This window comes from Oryctolagus cuniculus, chromosome 5 (assembly GCF_964237555.1).
Source record: "Oryctolagus cuniculus chromosome 5, mOryCun1.1, whole genome shotgun sequence".
Lineage (NCBI taxonomy): Eukaryota > Metazoa > Chordata > Mammalia > Lagomorpha > Leporidae > Oryctolagus > Oryctolagus cuniculus.
The window spans coordinates 53622816-53647671 of NC_091436.1; the positions used below are offsets into that span (position 1 = coordinate 53622816).

The 24856-nt window shown below is 36.8% G+C and overlaps 2 protein-coding genes and 1 non-coding gene across 13 annotated transcripts in view; 2 read left to right on the forward strand and 1 right to left on the reverse strand.

Moving 5' to 3' along the window:
• The first annotated feature begins 1443 nt into the window (after positions 1-1443).
• Positions 1444-9621, forward strand: FAM162B (family with sequence similarity 162 member B). Of its 7 annotated transcripts, none has more exons than XM_051855399.2 (5): positions 1444-1615; positions 1746-1857; positions 4646-4754; positions 5507-5630; positions 9439-9621. In XM_051855399.2, the coding sequence occupies exons 1-5, from the start codon at positions 1444-1446 to the stop codon at positions 9453-9455; spliced, it is 534 nt and encodes a 177-aa protein (XP_051711359.1). In that variant the 3' UTR covers positions 9456-9621. The 7 variants fall into 7 exon arrangements, with proteins under 7 accessions (XP_051711359.1, XP_069929781.1, XP_051711360.1 ...); XM_070073680.1 differs by having other exon boundaries at positions 1746-1852; XM_051855400.2 differs by having other exon boundaries at positions 1749-1857.
• The window catches only part of KPNA5 (karyopherin subunit alpha 5), a 95721-nt gene continuing 77574 nt past the window's right edge, over positions 6710-24856 (reverse strand). For 3 of the 5 annotated variants that reach the window (XM_051855389.2, XM_002714763.5, XM_017345332.3), the window contains exons 13-14: positions 22519-22697; positions 16984-20386 (exon numbers count right to left, since the gene is read on the reverse strand). In XM_051855389.2, the coding sequence (XP_051711349.1) occupies positions 20199-20386; positions 22519-22697 (367 nt within the window). In that variant the 3' untranslated portion in view covers positions 16984-20198. Of the gene's footprint in view, positions 7005-11657; positions 11739-16983; positions 20387-22518; positions 22698-24856 lie in introns of those variants that run through there. The other 2 variants (XM_051855390.2, XM_008263417.4) reach the window with 2 other exon arrangements.
• LOC127493340 (small nucleolar RNA SNORD73) lies at positions 14699-14765 on the forward strand. Its single transcript, XR_007923394.1, has one exon. It is a non-coding gene; the product is annotated as a small nucleolar RNA SNORD73 (small nucleolar RNA).

Here is a 24856-nt window from a genome sequence, read left to right on the forward strand (position 1 = left end):
ACTACTTTTTTCACTTTGCTATATGTTTGTTTATCCACTAATCCCCATCAGATATTGTTGCTGATATATCCCTAGCTCTGAGAACAGCTGACACACAGTAGGTTTTTGATCATCACTGGATGAATGAACCTAAAAGGTATTTGCTCGTGATCGTTCAACACTTTTGTTAACCAAGATGTAAAAGAAAAACCCATGTTCTTTCCACAAGCACGTCTGTAAATGCATACAAGTGTCACCCCCTTAGCCTCAGGAGATCCAGTTCAAACCCCTAGCAGATGCCGGAAACCATGGGCAATATTGAACCCTATACTCAAATATACTGTGTTTCCTCCTATTCATACATACTTATGATAAAGTTTAATTAAAAGTCAGACACAGTAAGAGATTAACAATAATAACTAATAATAAAATAGAATAACTATTGCAGTGCACTATGGTGAGTTATTAAAAACATTATTTTTTCCTGAACCTTTCCATTTAATAATTTCCACCCCAGTTGAGTGCAGTTAGAGAAACTATGGATAAAGGGAGACTATTGTATTGTACTTCTATATGGAGAGCTATTAATCTGCCTTCTTCTTAAACACTGTTCTGTGAAAGGAACCCAGCTGGGAATTACAGAGAAATTCATGCATTCAGGAGTCTAACAGTCTACTCAGGAAGAAAAGTCACTGTAAATCCTACTCTAAGTGGGAAGCACTTAGTATGGAAGAAACCCCAGGACCAGGAGAGGGGTTCACACCCATGAGCATTGTCATAAATGAATTCCTTCCAAGTAGAGGAAGGAATTTGTGCAAACCCTGACTCTCCAACCATTGAATCTGAGTTCTTGTTTTCAGGGCTAGAGAACAGGAGCTTCTTGCCTTTTAGCAGAGGGGTGGTGGAAGGTGACAGAGGAAACACAGTTTGAAGGGAGTTTGCAAGGTCTGTGGAGTTACTACAATAGGAAGAGGTAGAGAAAAACAGTTGTAACTTAAGTGGTTTTGCATAGAAATAGAAACAGTCTGAGTGGGAGTAGGGTGAGGAGCAAATGTCAAACCATCTCCCCATGGGGAAATCAGAATTTTGTGGAACGCACTTCCAAGGGTAAATATTTGAATTGAAGTTCCCTGCACTTGGTGGACTGTTTGTTTCCGCAGAAGTTTAGATTTATTCTCCAGGGCATTCACGGCGGAATCAAAGGCTGAAAGCCTGATGGAAACACTCAACACAAAGAAATGCGTTTAAAATGAGTTATCTCTGGGGACATGAGCCAGTGTTTTCACACAGGCAAAGCTGCTCCCTGGGGAATCAGCCGGACCGGTCCGGGGTCGCTGGCGGGGGTGGGGACTGGGAGCTGACAGTGGGCGGGCCGGCGGCTCCAGATGCGCATTTGGGCTCCCCTGGCCTGCAAGAGAGCTCTCTCTGGGCGGGTGCTGCGCTGGCTCCGGAGAAGAGAGCAGCATGCTCAGGGCAGTGGGCAGCCTCGTGCGCCTCGGCCTGGGCCGCGCTGTCCGCTGCGGCCCGGGAGCGCGTCTAGAAGCAGCGCGTCGGCTCTCACCGGCCCTCCCTGTCCACGGGCTTGCCTACTACTCCAGCGGCGGAGTCCCCAGCGGTTCTGAGCAGCAAGGTCAAGGTGAGCCAGGAACGTCCTGGAGCCAGGGGTGAGGGAACGAGGGCCAAGGATGGAGGCGGGAGCGCGCCCTTAGCCACCGTGCGGTCGGTAGGTCTGTGGGTAGCGCAGTCCATCTCTATCGCTTTCCCAGCAGGGAAGGTTCACAGGGTCCCCGCTCAGCACAAGCCTTCGCAATTCGACAAGAAAATCCTACTGTGGACCGGGCGATTCAAATCCATGGAGGAGATCCCCACGGAGGTGCCGTAAGTGTGGCGGGTGTCACGGCCCGGGTTTACGCGCGAGGGAGTGTCGGCCCCAGACACTAGGGATGAGGTGCCTATCCGCCGTCCGCCGCACTCTAAGGAGTTTATCTACATTCTCCCAGTGAGGTTAAATGTCAAGTTCCTTACAAGGTCACTGCGTGAGAACCCTGAAATTCAGGGAGCACCCCCACCATTGTCCAGATCCCGGCTCCCTGCGATCTCCAACAGCTGCCCCGCACTTGACCAAGAACAAGGCAAGGGCTGCGGGGTGGCTGCTGGCGGCTCTCTACTCCACCGGAGGACAGGGTCCGATAATCAGGGTTCCCGGGGGCAGATGGAAGGTCTCTGGAAAGGTGCATCCACTTTGCTTCCTCTTCTGGGGCAGGAGAGGCTGGCGTGGTCATGCAGATCTCTGCCCGGTTCACTCAGGCTGGGATGTGCCTAGGTTTGATTGGTCTCCAACTTCTGAACACTCCAAGACAGAGGTCCGCTAAGTGATTAAACTCAAGCTAACAGCTTCACATGTAGGGTAATGTAACTTGTAAGAAAATGATAATAGCAATAAAATAAAAAGCAGTCTTTCTACAGTTTCAGTTGATGCCAGGTACAAAAACCTTTGCAGCCCTTCTACAAAAGAAAGGCTAAAAAGGGAAGGGAACAGAGAAAGAAATCAACCCTTTTTTAAACTAACATTATTTTAAAAAAATAAATAGTTAAGAAGGCTAAAAGTGTAACGTTGAGTAAGGAATTCCAATGTTCAAAGTTATGCTTGTACATCGTCTAATGCCTGTTAGAAGGAATAATGAAAACTGGCCATGCAGCTTTTTTTTTTCATCTATTGCCTGACGCTTATTAGTTGACAAAAGCATCTCAAATAAATGGAGGGAAAACATGTGGTTACAAATTATACTCAATGATGAATTTGAGGCATTTTTATTCCTTTCTTGGAGTTATTTGATGAGGCATGGACATGGAATTGGAGATGGCATGAAACTTGAAACCTGTTTTCATCATTTATTTAACTACAGAAACATTTTCTGATAACATAAAGCAAATTCTGTTTTCCATGAGACCTACAGAATCCAAACTACAGACTTAGCCCAAGCTGAAAATGGCCAAAAGAAGTCTTTTTATCATCACGAGCTCAACTTATCAAAGTTTAGTTGATGTCTGAAAATCTAATACTTTAAATGAAAGAAAAAGAGAATGAACAAAATGAAAAATAAACTACCACTCTCAATTTGGATTTTGATTTCTAGTGCCATAGGAGAGTAACCAGGAATATAAGGAACCAGCATTATAATACATTAATATTTGTCAAAAGAAATTACAGCCAGTATTGCACTATTATACTTGTGTATGTGAAGATAACCATTTTTACAGAAATAATTTTTTCCTCAGGGTAAAAGTCAAAAGAAATATAAGCAGAAGCATTTAAGTATGACCAAGATGCCTATAAAAATTATTTGAGTTGGAAACATGACAGTACTTGAATTTTCTTTATTATTTTTCTATTTGGCATTGCTATTTAGCAGGATATTCTTGTTAAGCTGTTAGATTTAAAAAGCAAACAACTTTCACTTTCTATGCTTTTATTGGGGGTATAATTAGCATGTGACCTACAATTTTTGTACCATACAATTATAACTGAATTTTTTTTGTTTTTGTTTTTCAGTGCTAAACTAATTAATTATAACAAATCAGAGCCAGATGCATGGACAAAAAGACCAGATCCTTAGGTCGCATCTGGAACAAAAAGCTAGCAACGCATATAATCTAATAATGTCTCCATAGTCACTACCTGAAACTGTTTGCAACTAACATTTAAAACCTAAGTGTATTCTGCCTAAAATTTAATGAAAGTAGGACAGATATTATTTGTGATCTTTCAATTAGTGGAGAAGTACAAAAGCCTCTCATTTTTAAGAGAAATTGTAACTTGTATTTTTGGGATTATCTTTATGTAACTGTACTCTATTTAAGTTTGACATTATATGGGAAAGAATGCCACTAAATACATTCTCAAGACTCAAGTGCCTTAATTATGCATATTAATAAACTGCCACTTCATATTACTGTATATTATTAAAGATGATTTCAACATGAAAACCCCGAAAGGCATGATTCCTTTGTAACACTGCTTTGTAAGTAGTACTGCTAAAACTGTGTACCACTTGCATATATCATTAAACAAACAAGTACACAGTACTCAAGCATATCAAATTTCAAAATAATAACCTCAAAAAGTGTCTTTTGTCTTTTTCTTTGACAAAGTACTGTGATTTTGAGAACTTCTTCTGAAAAAAAAATAACAGTGTTTCCCAAGAGTCATTTCCACAAATCTATAATACTCTCTCTTAGGGATAATATGGGAGGGGGCAAGCAGAGACTGGAAGGCCAGTAAACTAAGAGATGAAAATGAGTTTTAAAGAATAACCTATCCAAAATGGAAGACAAACTCTAACAGAAACTAAAGGAATACAAACCATGCATATATATGGGTTTTAACTCAGTTTTATCTTTAGAAAATAAAACTGATGGAGTGTCAGGCCATAATCTCTCGTAGTCATATTTTGAACAATTGGAAACTAATAATATTAGTTTAATATCTGAATAAATACCAGTTAAGTTGAAACCGGTAAGATAATGGAATAGTATTTGGAAGTCTTTTACAATTGCAGTTTGCATTTGGGAAAATTTTTGGAATAGCTGCATTACAAATCATGTTTTATCATGACTGTCAAAAAACCATATAACTTTGTTTAACAAAATACAAATCTTGCTTTAGGCCAGAAATGATAGATGCTGCAAGAAACAAAGCTCGAGTGAAAGCTTGTTACATAATGATTGGACTTACAATTATTGCCTGCTTTGCAGTGATAGCATCAGCCAAAAGGGTGCGTACCTCCTTAAATATGGACTTGTGAATTAAGAAATGTTAAGGACTTTGTTCTCAATTCAGAGACTCTTTCTCCTTTTCTTTTTCCTTCTTTTCTCCTTTCCTTTCCTTTCCTTATCTTTCTTTCTTTGTTTCTGCTGTTCTTTCCAGATTTTACTTATTTATTTGAAAAAGTTATAGAGAGAGGAGAGACATCTTCCATCTGCTCATTCACTCCCAAATGGCTGCGATGGCTTTGGCTGAGCCAGGTCAAGGTCAGGAGCCAAGAATTCCATCCAGGTCTCCCATGTAGGTGGCAGAGGCTCTAGCCATCCTCCTCTGCCTTCCCAGGCACATTAGCAGAGAACTGGATCAGAAGTGGGGAACCTGGGACAGCGGTGCCCATATTGGGTGCTGGTGTCGCAGGTGGCTTAATCTACTAAGCCACAACACCAATGCTGGGGAATGTTTCTTTAATGTAAGAATAATGTTGCCATTGAGACCTGGGTCCACATACATAAATCTATCATATTGGAAACAAATTTGTTCATGAAATTTTAAATTAACAAATTAACAGGTCATGAGAGATTAATTATAAATTATGTGGTCGGGAGGGACAAAAGCTTATTTCTATTATAAGATATATAGAACTAAAAGCAGGGCAATTTACAACCTGGTTAAAATCTGCACGTGGAGAAAGTTGTTGTATGAAAATTATCCAGATTAGAATATTTTTTTTTTTTTTTTTTTTTTTTTTTTTTTTTTTGACAGGCAGAGCGGACAGTGAGAGAGACAGAGAGAAAGGTCTTCCTTGTCTGTTGGTTCACCCCCCAGTGGCCGCTGTGGCCAGTGCACTGCGACCTGCGCACCACACTGATCCGAAGCCAGGAGTCAGGTACTTCTCCTGGTCTCCCATGCAGGTGCAGGGCCCAAGCACTTGGGCCATCCTCCACTGCACTCCCGGGCCACAGCAGAAAGCTGGACAGGAAGAGGAGCGACTAGGACAGAATCCGGCGCCCCGACCGGGACTAGAACCCGGTGTGCCGGTGCCGCAGGCAGAGGATTAGCCTATTGAGCCGCAGCGCCGGCCAGAACATTTCTTAATTCATGAACTCAACTAGTTATTGAATAGAATTATGAATGTTATAAAAGTCGGAAATGAACACCAAGACCATCTAGTTTGTGGTATCCTGTATATGAGCCTTTACCTTGCTATCCTAATGTATGGTTTCTATTGATAACTCTAGGGATAAATTTAGAGTTAAAAGCTTTCTAATTAATTTTGAGTTGTTTTTCCAAATCCTTCCACCAACTGGTCACTTTTTACCCTAAAGAACAGCCCCACAAATACTGGGAGACCTCTGTAACACACTCCTGTGGATCATGTCTATTTCAATCTTCACATCTTTTTGTCCCTAAAAATTTCCTTCTATCTTTGAGCTCTCATCTAGATACACTCTAGTTTACTAAGTTTCCTCTTCTGTGGTAACTGAACCATTATAGCCAGATTATAACTTCCTTAGCTATGAACACTGCATTTCAATAGTGCAGCCACATCACTCAACAATAGTTTACACAGCTATCCATCCTCACTGTATGGACATATTTAGCTAATTATCATTCTGCTTAATTCTATGATCCTATTCTTGTTTACACCTCAAATTCTCAAGTACATATGAGCCCACTCACTTCATGCAGGGACTAGGACCAATATATATACTTACTAATGTTATATTGATGTGCATTTATTCTATTAAATTAGAAAAGAGACTTTGCTTTGAAATTATTCTAATGAAAAGGAAAATTTTAAAAATGGTTACTGGGTTGAACACTCAAACATGTAAATAAATTCACTCATCTCATTTTCAATCTACCCTAGACAAATATATGTCTACCAAATTGACAATTCTCTAGTGTATAGGAATAGTTAAATGGTTAATATATTGCCTCTTCTATAACAAAAAAGACAAAATATGTTTTTAAAGATTTATTTGAAAAATTGGGTGATAGAGAAAGGGAGGGAGGGAGAGAAAGAGAGAAGAGAGGTCTTTCATCTACTGGTTTATTCTGCAAATGCCTGCAACAGCTGGAACTGGATCAAGCCAGAATCCCCAAACCCAACCTGGGTCTCCCATGTGGGTAGCAGGAACCCAAGCATATAGACGATCATTGCTGCCTTTCACGTGCAACGGCTCAACTGGAAGCTGAGAAGCCAGAACTTGAACTGGCACTCTTTGAGGGGATACAGACATCCAAGCAGCGACTTAACCTGTTGTACACCAAAGATGAATATTAATTAAATCATTTGCTTGTTTGGGATAGCATTCTAATGGCTTATTTAAGAGTATAAAAACACTTTAACGTTTTCTATTTTGGGAATCACAAATTCTCCAAATGGAGTAAGAATACTAATTACTCTTGATATATCCATTTTATCAGAAAATTCATATATTAGAGATCTACTTATGTCACTTTTTGTACATACAACTCAACTTGCAGAAAAGTTCCCTCATAATTGTATTATGAGTCAATAGCCAGGATTTTTCTCTTTGTAAAGCTAACGCAAATAACTGGTTAAAATGGCAATTAATAGTTAAGCCCTGTTTATAGTTACTATAGTTATTATACTGTTTCTTCCCCAAAAGTGTGATAGCAGATACATTGCTTTTTCAATCATCAGTACAATAAATATTTTTAACCACGTGCCATATGCCTGCCATGCTTGTTGTAGGATACAGTAGGGAAAATAACATAAGTATCTTCTAGTGGTAAAAATGGAGAGTGATCCAGTAAACATATACATGAAAAAAGATAATCAGGAACTACCAGTGCATTGAAAGAATTGCTCAGAGTGATAAAATAATCTGGCAGAAGTATTTAAGCTAGGGTGACCAGAAAGGCCCCCAACAGAGGATGACAGTAAGTTAGCCATGGCTAGACAGGAGAAGAAAGGAACAGCATATAGAAGCCTAGAGATGAGAAAGGTTTTGCTATGTCAAAAACTAAAAGTGGGCTCATGTGGCTGGAGCACAATGACCAAAGTATGAAACTGGGAGGGTCTAGATAATATCAGGCTCTATAGGTAATGAAAATAGTTCCGATTTTATTTAATACCATGGCACTAGTACTTGGGAACCCTGCTGCTAAATGTGGGAGACATAGATGGAGTTCCAAGCTCCAAGCTCCATTTTGGCCATCTGGGGAGTGAAACCAGTGAATGGAAAATCTCTCTCTCTCTCTCTCCCTCTCCCTCTCTCCCTCCCTCCCTCCCTCTCTGTAACTCAACCTTCCAAATATTTTAAGCAACATAGTGATGAGATTTAAAAATGTCACTCTCCTTATTCAATGATCAAGAAAAGTTTAAAAACCCTAATTAAAATAACAAAAAATATAACGTACTTAATAATAAACTTTAATATCTATCTGATGACAACTTTGAAAGACTACCAGTGGCCACAAAAAAAAAAAAAAAAAAAAAAGACTAGACTCAAGAAATTTCATGATCTTGAAAAGAAAGATCTGACATCTCTGATTGCATTAAAAATAGCAATAGAGGGGCCGGCGCTGTGGTGTAGTGGGTAAAGCCTCTGCCTGCAGTGCCGGCATCCCATATGGGTGCCATTTCAAGTCCCGGCTGCTCCACTTCCAATCCAGCCCTCTGCTATGGCCTGGCAAAGATGGCCCACGCGGGAGGCCAGAAGAAGCTCCTGGCTCCTGGCTTCGGATTGGCGCAGCTCCGGCCATTGCGGCCATTTGGGGAGTGAACCATTGGATGGAAGACCTCTCTTTCTCTCTCTCTTTTCCTTTGCCTCTCCTTTCTCTGTGTAACTCTTTTGAATAAATAAATAAATCTTTTTTAAAAAAGCAATAGATTTGTTTTGGAAGTAGACAAACTAATTACAAAATTCATATAAAAATAAACAAGATATACAAGTAAATGCTAAAAATATACAGTACTAAAGGATAACTAGCTCTAAATGTATTAAAACAATAATAATTATTAAAACTGTAGTACTTCCATTTCTGACACATGAAAACTTCCCTTTCTTAATTTTGGGATTTTTTTACTGAAAAATATGTTTGTTATATTTAATCCAACAGCCATATCTGTGTGCACCAAGAGAGGATGAGGGCAGATTTCTGACATCAGCTGTCCTATCCACTGGAAGACTAGCAACTTGTGCAACTTTTTCCCATGCCAAAGAATGGTTTTTCTTGGATAGCATTTATGATAGATTTTTTAAAAAAATTATATATCTTATTTACATGAAAAGCAGGAAGGGATATAGATACAGGAAGATAGACAGTTAAAGGTTTACCATTCACTGGTTCACTCTCCCAATACTTGGGGAGAGTGTAGGTTGGGTCAGGACAAAGCCAGGAGCCAAGAACTGAATCTGGGTCTCCAACAAGGGTGGCAGGGACCCAAGGACTTGAGCCATTATCTGCTGCCTCTCAGGATGCATATTAATAGGAAGCTGGACTTGGGAGAAGAGCTGGACTTGAACCCAGGCTCTCTGATATGGGATGCAGGTGTCCCAAGCAGCACCTTAATGACTATGGTAAACACCTGGCCTTATGATGCTATTGTAAGTTTTTTTTTCTTTTTTATAATGAAGTCTCCCATATGTATGTCTGTGAAATACAAGTTCTTCCAGAGATTCACAGTATTCTACTGGGTTTTGTGTTTGTTTGTTTTGCAGGCTGCAGAACGACATGAATCTTTAACAAGCTGGAACCTGGCAAAGAAAGCTAAGTGGCGTGAAGAAGCTGCATTGGCTGCACAGGCTAAGACTAAATGATATTCTGTAATAAAATATTAAGCTGAATACCATCACTAATAACAGCAACAATAAAAGATATGTAAAATAAAATATTTAACAAAATATTGTCATGCTTTCTTAGTAACAAGAAACACTAGATCTTTTTAAAGTTTTTTTGAATTTTTAAAGATTATTTATTTGAAAGGCAGAGAGAGAGATCGATCCTCAATCTACTGATTCATTCCCCAAATGGCAGCAACGGCCAGAGCAGGACCAGTTCAAAGCCAGGATCCTGTAGCTTCTTCTGGGTCTACCACACGGGTGCAGGGGCTCAAGGACTTGAGTTATCCACTGCTTTCCCAAATGCATTAGCAAGGATTGGGAGTGGAGCAGCCAGGACTTGGAAATGGCACTCATATGCAATGCAGGCATCACAGGCAGTGGCTTAACCCACTGTGCCACAATGCCAGCCCCCTTTGAAAATTTTTTAGTTCTTCATAAACTCTTACTGAAGAAAACCATATGTTCAAAAAGTGCACCAATAGTACATGCAGCTTGATAGATTTTTACATGGTGAACATCCGCTTGTAACCACTGTCTTTATCAAAATGCAGAATATCAATAGCACTTCAAGAAGCTTCTGTTTTGCCGTCATTAACCCCAAAAGGTAACCATTGTCTTGAGTACAAAAGTAAATACACTAGTTTTGCCTGTTTTTGAACTTTATATAAATGGAACCACGCAGCATGCGTATGTACATGTGTGTATGTGTGTGTTTACTTTTTACTTAACACTGTTCTGAGAGATTCATTAACAAGTAGTTTGTAGCATTAGCTCATTCATTTTTGTTGCTGTATAGTATTCTGTTGTATGAATATGCTGTGGTTTATCTGGATATTTTGTCCATTTTCTGGTGACTAGAGATAATGCTAAGATGAGCACCTTTTGAATATCATTAAACTAAATCATTAATCATTAAGAGGACAGCATTATGGTGGAGCCATTCAAGCATTGGGCACTGGTTTGAGTCCCAGCTAATCCACTTCCAATCCAGCTCCCTACTATTTTGCCTGGGAAAGTAGTGGAAGATGACCAAAGTCCCTGGACCCCTGCACTTGGGTGGGAGACTTAGAAGGAGCTCCTACTTCCTGGCTTTGGATCAGCGCATCTGTTGCAGTCATTTGGGCAGTGAATCAACAGACAGACGCCCCAGAAACTCTGCCTTTTTTTTTTTTTTATAAATTTTCATTTATATAAGGTGAACAAATTTCATATATACAGATTTAGGAGCATAGTGATACTTCTCACCCTACCTTCCCTCCTCCTTTCTTATTCTTTAAATTTTACAATGACATACTTTTGGTTTATTTTATAATCATCAGCTTAACCCTCCACTAAGTAGAGAAGTTAACAAGTAGTAAGTAGAAAAACTACTGTTCCTTAACAGTAGAGACAAGAGCTGAAAATAATAAATCTCAAAATGTCAATTTTGCTCATATACATTACATTTTTTTCTACTCTATTAGTTACCACGAATCAGGGAAAACAGATGATTTTTGTCTTTTGTGGACTGGCTTACTTCACCAAGTATATTTGTTTCAAATTGCATCCACTTTGTTGCAAAAGACAGGATTTCATTCTTTCTTTTATGTTTTCTAAAATAAATATATCTTTAAAAAATTAATGCACATCAAAATCAATTTTCAACAAAGCTCTACTGTATTTGGTAACTTTATTGTCCCTCAGGATATTCCTTTCATAATTTATAACTAAGTGAAATGGGTTTGAAAGGTATTACAAACTAAGAACTATTAATGTCAAAATCATTTACTAAAATAAAGTACTATCGTAGTTTTAAAAGCAATTTAAAAATGATAAAAGTATCAAAGAAAAACAGTATGTATTAATGGTCTTAAAACTTGTTTCAGTAAGCCCTACTTACTTTTCAACTTTTACATCTTATCCTCACGCATTTTAAATTAGATTGGATGTAACTTTTTGAATTAGAAATCTAAGAGACATAATTTCTGGTATATTTTGCAACATAACCTTAAAGCTGCACAGTTAAGCCATTCAATTTATGAAGACGGTCTGCCTTTCAATTTTAAGGTTGAAGCCAGTTCTATCAAACTAATGTGCCAAACTGAACTTATACTTACATTGTTAGAAAAAGTCTTCCTCTGATTTGAAAATGAAAATGTTCACACACATTCCTGTGACAATAATTTCAGTTTTGACTTCTAAGAATAGAGAAATTTGAAGCATTTTGAGCAATCTGTTCCCTGGATGAACCAAGGTAATGTCTGCTTTAGAATTTTTCACAGCCTGATGCTTTCATTTGTTCTCATGGAGCTCCAGAAGGGTTTGTTTGAACAATTTCTTAGATTTTTCTTATCCACTTCACATATACACCTCATCTATATGCACATGTGTACTTCTCTTTAAAACAGGGGTAGTTACATTAATATAACATGGGATTCATAATAAAATACTACAATGAAGAAAGAAGAGTATATTATTACATAACAGGTATCATTCAGTGAAGACAACAATTACAACTATCTAGATACCAAATAATATTGTGTCCCATAAGGTTTCTGTACCATTCAGCTACTAACAAGTAACATTCAGGATGAAAAAGAAATATCTTTTAATTTGTGTATTTACTTTTGTAAAGTAACACAAAGTTAACTATGAGGAGAGCTGAGAAAAATGAAAAAAAAAAAAAAAAACAGACCACATTCTTGGGCATAGCAACTTTAGGAAAGAGTACATATATGTATCTAAAGATTGAGAAACCAATTCTCTAAAGAATATACTAGTACTTAAAGTTTTCTTGTGTACCCAGCTTGATGACTCCTGGAATACTCTAAATGTTATTGAAAATCTCAAATAAAATGTTTATAAGGATAAATGTTAATATTTCCATTTTAGGCTACATGAAAGACTAAATATTTGGAGAATGTCTTTAGTATTAAACTAAAATTCTGAGTAAAACGTTTGCTAAAATAAAATCCTTGGCTAAACTATTGCAAAAATAAGGAAAAGCCTTGTTATAGATAATAAGAAAGTAAATACCCAGAAAGTTAAGCAAATCTGGGACTTTTTTTGCCATGAGGGTATCTAGCTATCAAGGTGGTCATATACTGGAGAGTATAGAAAAACTATAAAGCTTCTAAAAGGTGACAGAGTGGACTGGAAAACACCCCCATTAAGCCACAATCACAAAAGGATTAAACTGTCAGATGGTTGAACTGAGTTTGGTGATGATGTGGTGCCTGTATCAGGATTCAGACCAGAGAAATGGAATCAATAAGAGTGTACACACACATACACACATGTGTGTACATGTATATGCATGTATAAACACGTGCACACATAGGCATATGTACATGCATGTATACACAAATATATACATACAATATACACACACATGCATCCCACAGTAGCCATGGGGAATTGTTCCCAGGACTGCTGGTGAATACCATCCAGGTGATCAAGTCCTTTATATAATATGGCATACCATTAGGTATATATCCAAGGAAAATGAAATTAGTCTATCAAAGAGACATTTGCTCTCCCATGTTTACTGCAGCAGTACTGACAATACCAAAGAAATGGAAAAAAATGTGAGTCCAACTACTGATGAAAAATGAATAAATGAAGCATATATGTAATGGAATACTACTCAGTCATAAAAAAGATTCAGTTTTGTTATCCACAGCATGAACAGAAGTGAAGCATAAAATATTAAGTAAAATAAGCCAAGTAGAGAAAGACAAATATTGCATGATCTCACTCATATATGGCATCTAAACAAAAGATGATCTCACAGAAGCTAGAAGTATAATGGTGGTTACAAGTGGCTGGGGATGGAAGGCAGAGATAGGGATAGGGAAAGATTACTAAGTCATTGCTGTACTGGAGTACGAAGTTCCGGAGTTGTCTTGCACAGTAGGGTGATTATAGGTAATGTTAAAAAATTGTATATTTTTCTATTTACAAAATCTTAGAAGATAGGATTTTGGATGTCTTTCACCATAATTACACTGACTGGATACAATTAATGTCTGTCTGTATCAAAACACCACATGGCATCCCTTAAAGGCACAGAACTTTCACATAACCTTTGTATATCTTCCCATGTACTGTAAGTCATCTCCAGATTACTTACACCAAAGTCAATATAAATGCTGCATACATAGTTGTTATACTGTATTAGAGAATAGTGATAAGAAAAACAATTTGTACATGTTCAGTTTAGACACAGTTGTTTTTTGTAAATATGTTTCATCTGTGTTTTATCAAATCCATGGATACAGAAGCAGACAGATATACAGAGACAACTATATTTGTATATGTTAAAGTACATATGTTTATGAGTGTACTTCATGAAGGTTGTGGGAAAAAATAGAATTAAATTATATATATTTTTGGTACAAAAATTTTGAAATCCATAGTTTTTTCATAGTAGGCATTTTCATGAACATTTTCAATAACCTAATATGCATAGATTTTCATTCTTTTTCCCACCAAAATATCTTTCAATTCCATTTTCTGTGAACTTTTTAAAGTAAACTCGTATAAACATATAAAGAGATTTATTTATAGGAATTGGCTTACATGATTGTGGAAGTTAGCAAACAAGAAATCTACACAGTAGGCCAGCAGTCTGACAAATCTATGGAGTGAGCTGAAGAGATGACACAGAACACAGAATTTATAGACAAGGATATCATGATCAAGCTATTATACTCACAACTGAACTTGATGTATTCAAGACAGCAGAATGTTTTAACATGATTAAGAAAGATGAAAGGTTTGGTGTTGTAGCATGATGTAGTAGTGCGGTGTGGAGTGTTGTAGTGTAGTTGTTGGGTTATGTGATCACTTGCCACATGAGCAGCCCCTTTCCAAATACTGGTGCAAGTTCTGGCAGCTCTGCTTTTGATACAGTTACCTGCTAATGTGTACCTGGGAAAGCATGGGAAGATAGGCTGATTGTTTGGGCCCCCACAACCCAAGTGGGATACCTGGATGGAGTTCTAGGCTCCTGGCTCCCGTCTGGCCCAGGCCTGGTTTTTGAAGCCATTTGGAGAGTGAACCACTTGATGGGAGCTGTTTCTCCCTGTCACTCTGCCCTTTAAATAAATAATCTTTTTAAAAAGAAGAAACATGGAACATATAAAAATCCAAATACAATGAGTGATGAAAAATGTTTTGGTCCCAGATGATGTCCAATGATGATGTTACATTTTTTGGATGTTCCCATGGGGGGAGAAATCCAAATATAACTTCTAGAAATGAAATATACAAAGTCTGATATAAAACTACATTAATGGAATTATGATATTAGACAACAAAAAACAAAGACATGAAAACAATCCAAAATGAAACAAAGAAAAAAATGAGCAAAGCATTAATAAGCTGCATGACTATTTCAAGCAGACTAATTTAAGTAGAATTAGTAAAGTATTTGAAGAAATCATGGTTGATATGTTTGCAAAATTGATAGGAACTTTAAACTTACAGATCCAAGGAAGTTCATCTAACTTCAAGAACAGTAATTGTTTGCTTCAGTGTTTAAAATACACTGATAAAAGCCTAACAAAATATTTTTTATTTTTCATTTGACAGGCAGTGAAAAAGAGCTAGCGAGCTCTCATTTACTTCTTCACTCCTCAAATGCCCACAATGACCCAGAGCCAAGAACTCAATGCAGGTCTCCCACACTGGTGTCAGGAACCCAATTACTTGAGCCATCACTGCTGTCTCCCAAGGTCTGCATTGATGGTGTCAGTAGCAAATGCCAGGAATCGAACCCAGACACCCCAATATGGATACAAGTGTCTTAACCAATAGATTAAATGCCTGCTCCTAAAATATACATTTTTAACTTAGTCTACTCACAATTGATTAAAAAAAAAAATAAGAGGCCTGATGTTGGAGTGCAGCAAGTTAAACCACCACGTGCAATGCCAGCATTTCCATTGGAGCACCAGTTGGAGTCATGGCTTTCTCCATTTCAGATCCAGTTTCCCCCTAATACTCCAAGGAAGGCATCAGAAGATGGCTCAAATACTTAGGCCTCTGTCACCTGTGTGGGAGATATGGATTGAGTTCCTGGCTCCTGGCTTCACCCAGGGTCAAGCCCTACCCATCATGGTCATTTAGGGTAATGGACCAGCAGATTCTGTGTCTCCCTCCCTTTCTGTCATTCTTCCATCCAAATAAATAAGTAAATAAATTATACATAGCACTGCACTTTCCTACTGATTTCTGAAATGTAGGTAATGTCATCAAGAACCCAAATTTTGATTGTGATGATAGTTGTACATTTTTGTGATCATACTAAGAAATCACATTTCATTAACTCAAGAAGGAATTGTGTGCCCAGTCACTCCTTTGTTCCTCCAACTCTTCCTCAGTCTAGACATCACTCATCTTTTTCTTTCTGTAGACTTTCCTAAACATTTCATTTAAATGGAATCATACAATATTTTTTATTTTGTGAATGGTTCTTTCACTTAGCATGTTTCCAATATTCATCTGTGTGGTAGCATGTATCAGTGTTTCATTCCATTTTATTACTGAATAATGTTACATTATATGGATATAACACATTTTTTAATCCATTTACCGGCTAATGGACATTTGCATACTTTCCACATTATTACAAATTAATCCCTTTATCATATGATCCTCTTTATCTTTGGTAATATCCTCCACTCAGAAATCTGTCTTGATATATTAATATGGTCACTCTGTCTTCTGATTTGTGATAAAATAGCATATCTTTTCTCCATCCCATACTTCTATCTATTCTGCTTTTTTATTTTTTTGAAGGCTGTATATGGGTGTTTTTTTAATTCTGCATTTCACATTATAGTATTTAAACAATTAATTATAGTGATTACTGGTATCAATGAGTTTATACCTGCAATCTGGCTATTTGTTTGCTCAGTCTTTTTTGTCTTCCCTTTTTCTGCCTAGTCTTACATTAAATATAGTTTTTATGATTCAATTTTGTTTTCTTTGCTGGTTTTTATAAAGTAGACAGGATGTCAGATAGTGATCACATCTGTTTTGCTCTGATAGGAATACACAATCTTTTTTTTTTTTTTTTTTTTTGACAGGCAGAGTTAGAGACAGAGACAAAGAGAAAGGTCTTCCTTCCCTTGGTTCATCCCCTAAATGGCTGCTGTGGCTGGCACGCTGTGGCAATCCGAAGCCAGGAGCCAAGTGCTTCTTCCTGGTCTCCCATACAGGTGCAGGGCCCAAGGACTTGGGCCATCCTCCACTCCTTCCTGGGCCACAGCAGAGAGCTGGACTGGAAGAGGAGCAACCGGGACAGAATCTGGCACCCCAACCAGGATTAGAACCGGGGGTGCCGGGGCCACAGGCGGAGGATTAGCCAAGTGAGCCGCGGTGCCAGTCAGGAATACACAATCTTTAGTGAGAACAAATAAAATAGCAACATTTATATAAGTGCAATTGTAAAATAGTATTTTATTATTTTTAGTATAGTGTTATAACATTTCATAATATTGCATACTGCTTAAATGTTGTTTTTATTTAATTAGGTAAGAATATCCTCCCCTCATTTCCCAGTCAGAGTTTAGGGACACAATATCCACGGACAGCCCTATAATTGAGCCTACTAAAACATCCTATTTCATAAAACAGCAATGCTATAAACATGAATAAACTACCAGCAATTTGATTTCACAGTTTCACAACTAAGCAGCCTGCAGACTGCTGAAGTTAGAACAGCAACAGATATCTAAGACATTTTTATATTTACTTTTTCTGTAATGCTCCTTCTTAAGAGAAAAAAAATATAAAGGCAAAGGTAATAAGTGCTTTGTTTAGTCCTTGATCCAACAAATTTAACTGTAAACAGGTTTTAACAGTCACCACATGATATGTTATTCTGTACCAGCAGATTTCCATTTTTTGTATTTTTGGCTTTCTTGTTCTGGTGCTGCCAGTAAGTGAACAAATGATACTAAAGCCTGATGACACTAAAAATTAAGTTAGAATAACCTTCCAAAAACTACTTACAGAAAAAAAAGGCCAGGCCAGTGAGTCAAATACTTATAAATATAAAACAAGGAAGCAAAATTGCATAGATTAACTTGTAGAAATTACAATTTGAACAAAATAAAATACTAAATTTAAATATTTTCAAGTATCTTCTTAATTTTTGCATTAATGTTGCATGCATTTTCTTTTTATAACACATTTTAATTTTTTGGCACAGTTTCTTTCAGATTTACATATAATAAATCTTAGAACAGCAAGTCAAAAAAAGAAAAAAATTTCACAAAACTCAGTGAAGATCAATGAAGACTCATTTTTGGAGCATTTTAAATGTTACAATTACAAAGAATTGTCACTTTTTTTAATTAATAAAACATGTTAGTCTTGATTCAAAGAATTCAGCCCTAGAAATAGGGCTGATCCCAACTAGCATACTATACTTTGTATTCAAATCTAATCAAATTAACTACCCAAGTAACAGATCCAAGAAATTAAATATAACTTTGCATTAAAATGTTTAACATATGGTCATTAGCACTACTCAGACATATGTCTGTTCTACTGGCGAATGTTTTAAAATCTTCTTTCATAGGTCACAATATGTATATATGCAGGGTACACACACATTATCTTTCCTTTCTATAAGAACTATTTTATTACAAAGATTTGGCTTAGTAACTTATTAAGTTACTAAGTTATTAACTTACGGACTAAGGAGTTCTCAAAATAAAAGCAGGCACAATTGGTTAGTTTATGAATTTTATGCTGTACTATCAAGTTCAATTCACTGGAAAGAGTAGAATACCCTGTCACCTAACACTTAGAAGAACCATCTGCACCACAAACACAGTGTTTATCTGATAAATTCATCATCAGTTTAGTAATCTGTAACATAACTACCCTATTTCTTTACATATATATAATGCAAAAGAAAAAAAACATTTTATACTCAACTATAGAATTACTTTCACAACAATTAAAAGGGTACAGATACAATCTTTTACTTAATATAAAAGAGGTTTGGCAGGTGCAGTCAGCATTATGGACACTATGTAAATCGGTACTTTGTAGCTATAGGTTTTAAGTGTCTTGCCAAAAGATACTTTCATAATATATTATTTCCCAAGTGTCATACTATTTAAAAGTATTCCTATATACATTTTCCTTCTGTAATATGCCTCTGATTTTCAGCAGAAACATTATAAATGCTATCAAAGATGAAATCTTTCTTCACAGAATAGACTAGAAATCATATCAAAACTGTTTTAGTTACCATCTTAAAAAGTTGAAACTAAGTTTTAAATAACTGGAAATGAATACAGCTTGCATATAACTATAAATTAAAAGATTGAGTTCAACAGTACCATATCAACATAGAAAATTCTATCAACCATCGTACTGTGAGATTAATACATACATACACACACATCTACCTATCTATAAATAAATATGTAATTTTTTATTGAAACATTTACACTGTCATAGTTTGAAGAGGTTTCAAAATACACGCATTAAACTGACCAACCTGATAAAATGTAAAGATTCATAACAAGCAGCAACAGGCCCCTCCATGTATTACCAAAAGACAAAATTGCCAATATAAGTTTCAACCATATTAAAGAATCCTTAGAAATTTTCATTAATATTATCAATTAATATCTAAACACCAACTGCATTTAATATGATTTAATAGATAACAAGATCTCTTCAGGAAAATTTTGCCCGTCAAGTACCTAAGTTCATTATGACACAGAGAATGAAACCTTTCAATTATTGCTCTGAGAAACCCAGAGAAATAATTACAGGATTATTTTAGATATGCAGCACTACTTTAGATTCATGATGGCATCCTTATCATGATGCTCTTTAATATGAAGAATGAAAAAATAATAAAATACTATTTGAAAAATGGTAGCATATTTGGTTGAAATACAAAATATACAAATATAACAGCATTTGTATGCTAAAAACACAAGTACTTCAATGCTTTGTAATCCTTTTAATGTGTTCAAAATGAAGAACAGCTTTTCTCTTCACAATTACCACATTTTAATTGATTATCAATACAATATTTCTTCTATATTAATACATTTTATAGGCTTTCTGTTGCAATTTTTATGCAAAGTATAACCAACAGCACAGTGATTTATAATTTAAGGTAATAAATATTTTCACATTCTAATTTAACTTTTACACTTATTTTATGTCTCTGAAGCTTTTGCTTTTATTTTTGCTTCAAAATAGAGGTAGATTTGGTGGAAATTGGGCATGTCAGACTTAATGTCAAAATGTAGTTATCAATAGCTATTCTGCTAATGTACAGTTTCCAAGATGCTTGAAAATTTTCAGAACCATTATGTAATACTTTGTTAAAGTTCTTCTTTTCAAGCTTAGTTATCAAATAATTGCATAACATACTTATTTGTTCATAAATACAAAGTCCAAACAATAACAGACATAAATATAGGCACACCAAAAAAATCTATAAGAGAAGCTTGCATCTGAATGGAAATTTTGTTTCTTATTATGTTTTTAAAGTGCAAACTGTTTCTTTTCTGTTCTATGTGAAAAACATCAAACATCTCTACAGAAACTGGCAATGAAAAGAAGATATCTGAAGCTATCCTTTTAGCCAAAAAATTTTTTCCCTCATCAAGTCAAAGTTGAAACCCTTCCATTGGTGCTTCTTGCTGTTGAAATACAAACTGTTGTTGGTTTTCATCCACCTGAGGTGCAATGCTGGGATCATCTTCTTCTGCACCAAAGTAATGTTCAATAAGATCAAAAGCCTTCTGGTAAATTTCCTGATTTTCATGACTTTGAAGAAATTCAATTTTATCCAGACCTATTATACAAAGCATGTATATTTAATCCAAATAATAATAAATCAAGAGCATCTCTCACTCCACTGGCCATGAGCCTGCTATTTTTTTCTACTTTTATATATATGGATAACCAACACTTATTCCTTTATACTTCAAAAGAATGAGAGAATGGGGAAGTGTGATAAGGACTACAGGCCTGGGAATAAGATTATAGAGACTACCCTTGTAGCTGGGTGGTCTGGGGCAAGAAAGCTTAGTTTCTCAACTGGAAAATGCCAGTTTTTAAAAAGATTTATTTATTTACTTGAAAGGCAGAGTTACAGAGAGGCAGAGGCAGAGAGAAAAAGAGGTATTCCATCCACTGGTTCACTCCCCAAATGGCCGCAATAACCAGAGCTGGGCCAATCCAAAGCCAGGAGCCTGGAGCTTCCTCTGGGTCTGCCATGTGGTTTGCAGGGGCCCAAGGGCTTAGGCCATCTTCTACTGCTTTCCCAGGCCATAGCAGAGAGCTGGATCAGAAGTGGAGCAGCCATGACTTGAACTGGCACCCATATGGGATGCCAGCACTGTAGGCAGTGGCTTTACCCACTACACCACAGCACCAGCCCCAGAAAATGATAATTTTAGATTAAGTAACTTCGTAGTTTCTTTCCAGAGTAATGATGCTAAATAACAAAGGATATAAAGGAAAGCCATAAAATAGTTTAACTGAACAAACTGAAACACGCTGAGGTAGAGAGTATTAGTATGGAATAAATTAAAAGGAAAAAATAATTTAGATCCACGCCTTATCGTAAAGTAAATTCCATATAAGTTAAATGTTTCAAAAATTCAATCAGAAAAATTTAACTAGGGGCCGGTGTTGTGGCACAGTAGGTTAATCCTTTGCCTATAGTACCGGCACTCCATATGGGCACTGGTTCTAGTCCTGGATGCTCCTCTTCTGATCCAGCTCTCTGCTATGGCCTGAGAAAGCAGTGGAAGATGGCCCAAGTGCTTGGGCCCCTGCACCTATGTGGAAGACCTGGAAGAAGATCTTGGCTCCTGGCCTCAGATCAGCCCAGCCCCAGCTATTGCAGCCATTTGGGGAGTGAACCAGCAGCAGATGGAAAACCTCTTTCTCTCTGTCTCTCCCTCTGTCTATCTGTAACTCTACCTGCTAAATAAATAAATAAAATCTTAAAAAAAATTTTGACAAAAACTGATTTCATCATGTGAATCTCTATGAGGGCAATGACTTAGTAAACTTTGAAGAAATAAGATATTAATCATGTTAGTGTCATATTAACTATGTCTACTCAATATAGACAAACATGACTCACTTCATGAAAATTAAAAAATAAGATTTTGGGGAAAATCATATCAAAGTAAATGACTATGAAAATTAATTTAAAGTCGTATAAAAAAGAGACAAATAGGTAACAGTAAATGTGCAATTTGGATGAGGAAATACACTAAGGCATGGAAAACACATACTATCCTCTATATGAAACAAATCTAGAAATACACATAAAAACAACTTTGTGACACCACTTTATATCTGCTAAATCAGCAAAAAACAATGAATCAAAATCAAATATGAGGTATTTGAGTAGATTTACACAATTCCAATGACACATCAAGTAACAGACCTTGGGAACACAAAAACAGGGCTTAAATTTTGTGACTAATTCTCAGCAACTGTATTCTCGAATGTTTATCTGAAGATATTAATTCAAAAGAAGCAAATTACATGTCAAAAGACATCTATTTTGCTACATATAAAGCAGTAAATAAACTAGAAACAAACTAATGGCCAAATATGGGTATGTGGCTAAAACTACACTCAATGTTCACTCAATATAACATCATGTGGCTACTACAATCATTAAAGTTATAGAAAAACATAGAATTCCTTCAAAATGTTAAGATTTAGAACAAAAAACTATATATACACTGCAATTAAATCCATGCAAAGTATTTGTTCATAAGGATAATATAAAAAGAATTCTCAAAAATTAAAGTAAATCATTGAGGTAATTATGAGTAATATTAATTTTTTAAAATATCATAAGGTTTACATTGCACATTTTTTATGAAACTAGAAGTGGGAAAGGTCTATGATAGGTAATTGGAATTGACTGTACTTATAAATTTTTAACTGATTACTTACCATATGCTTCTTCAATGAGAGCACAGTAGGGATTAACACCTATTTCATTCTGTTTGGATTCTTGTTCTCCAAGACGTAAGATATTTTCAAGTCCATTTAAAGCCACTTGTACTATTTTGGAATCCATAACAGTCAAAAGGTCACAAAGTGGTTTAATGCAGCCTAAGGCTACCAAATACCTTCGCAATAATGGAAAAAAAGAGAAGAGAGAAAGAAATGGATTGTAGGGTGATATTTTTAAAGACTTAAATACTATTTATAATAATGATGTAAAGATAGTCTTCAGTGTTATATGAGCAATTCTTGAAAAGTAATACTAGTAGAAATTCATGTATTACAAACATTTTAGTTTTCAATTAGGTAGGAACATGAAATTACTCTCCTATTCTCTAACATAACTAGTATAAACAGTACCGCAAATACTACAGAATATACACACAACCAAACTGGTACTTGGATCTGTTTCTGCATGGCATATGAGCACTAATAGTAATGAGATCCTCAGATATCTTTCTATAGGTACCTATACAGGTCACATAAGGTATAAGTACAAATTGTGAAGGAGGAAGGACATTTCATCTTCAAGAGGTTCCTCACAAAAACAATCACAGCTAATTTTTTTAAACACATGCTATGTTTTAAAACTACACAAGCCCTCTGAGAATAAAATAGGCCATTTTATAAATAATTTTCATAAATGATGTTAAAAAATACTCCATTTCCTAACACTTTGTCATCTTTTTCCAGATGTTACTGGCTGCTTTTCCATTCTCTGTAATACATTGCTTTGTAATTGATTTGTTCACTTGTCAAAAGTTAATATCAAACACAAAGGATAAAAACAAGCTGTGAAGCCAGACTGCCAGGCTTTACGATCCAATCCCATTTTTTTTTTAGGCTTAGCAATTTTTTAACATTTTGCAGTATTTGCTTCATATAAAGACATATATGTTTTTCTTCAAAGCAGGGGTGGGGGCCGGCACTGTGGCATGGTGGATAAAGCTGCTGCCTGCAGTGCTGACATCCCATATGGACACCGGTTCGAGTCCCGGCTGCTCCACTTCCCATCCAGCTTTGTGCAGTAGCCTGGAAAAGCAGTGGAAGATGGCCCAAGTCCTTGGGCCCCTGGCACCCACGTGGGAGACCTAGAGGAAGCTCCTGGCTACTGGCTTCGGATCAGCGCAGCTCCAGCCGTTGAGGCCATTTGGGGAGTGAAGCTTGGATGGAAGACCCCCTTCCCCGCCTGTCCTCTCTCTGTGTAACTCTGACTTTCAAGTAAATAAATAAATCTTTAAAAAAAAAAGCAGGGGTGGATATATTAATATCATATAACGTAGAATTCATGACAAAGATCATTAAGTGAGCAAAGAAACTATTATGTAAGGCATATAATAAATAATATGACATCTAGACACTTTTATACTATATATATATAGTAATTTCTATATATGAGAGAAGACATAATATTTGTCTTTCTGTGGCTGGCTTATTTCACTAATCACAATAATCTCCAATTCCATCTCTTTTGCTGCAGATGTCAGGATTTCATTTTTTTTTTTTTTTTATGACTGAGTAATGTTTCAATACAAACAATTCTTTATTGTGTGACCATGAGCAACAGCTGCATGCCTCAGTTTTCACTTTTTTTTTTTTTTCTGCTTTTATTGTTCTGAAAGGCAGAGTTACAGAGAGAGGAGGAGAGACACAGAGATTTTCCATCTGCTGGTTCATTCCTCAGGTCTGGTTCATTCCTCAGGGTGAGGCCTCTTCCAGCCCTCTCATATAGGTGCAGGGGCCCAAGCACTTAGGCCATCCTCCACCACTTTGCCAGGAGCATCAGCAGGAAGCTAGATCAGAAGTGGTGCAGCCAGAACTCGAGCCAGTGCCCATATGGGATGCTGGCACCACAGATGGCAGCTGAACCCACTGCATCATAGTGCTGGCCCCTAGTTTCCACATTTTCAAATGGGAATAATAGCAGCACCAACCTCAGAGGATTGTTATGGAACTATGATAAGCATTTAACTAAAGTTAGTTTCTATCCCCTTTTAAAAAATGTACATACAGTGGCTGGCATTGTGGCATAGAGGGAAATGCTGCCTCCTGAAATGCCAGCATCCCATCTGGGTGCTGATTCATGTCCTGGCTGCTCTATTTCTGATTCAGATCTCTGCTAATGGCCTGGGAAAAGCAGCAGGAGATGGCCCTACCACCCATGTGGGAGACCTGGAAGAAGCTCCGGGCTCCTAGGTTCAGAATAGCCCAGCCTTGGCCAATGTAGCCATCTGAGGAGTGAACTAGCAGATAGAAGACCTCTTTTGATCTCTCTCTTTCTCTG

Coding starts and splice junctions, on each gene's coding strand:
- FAM162B (XM_070073680.1), top strand. CDS start 1,444: ATGCTCAGGGCAGTGGGCAGCCTCGTGCGCCTCGGCCTGGGCCGCGCT. Junction 1,853..4,645: donor TGGAGGAGATCCCCACGGAG/GTGCCGTAAGTG, acceptor ATCTTGCTTTAG/GCCAGAAATGATAGATGCTG. Junction 5,631..9,438: donor GATCCGAAGCCAGGAGTCAG/GTACTTCTCCTG, acceptor TTTGTTTTGCAG/GCTGCAGAACGACATGAATC.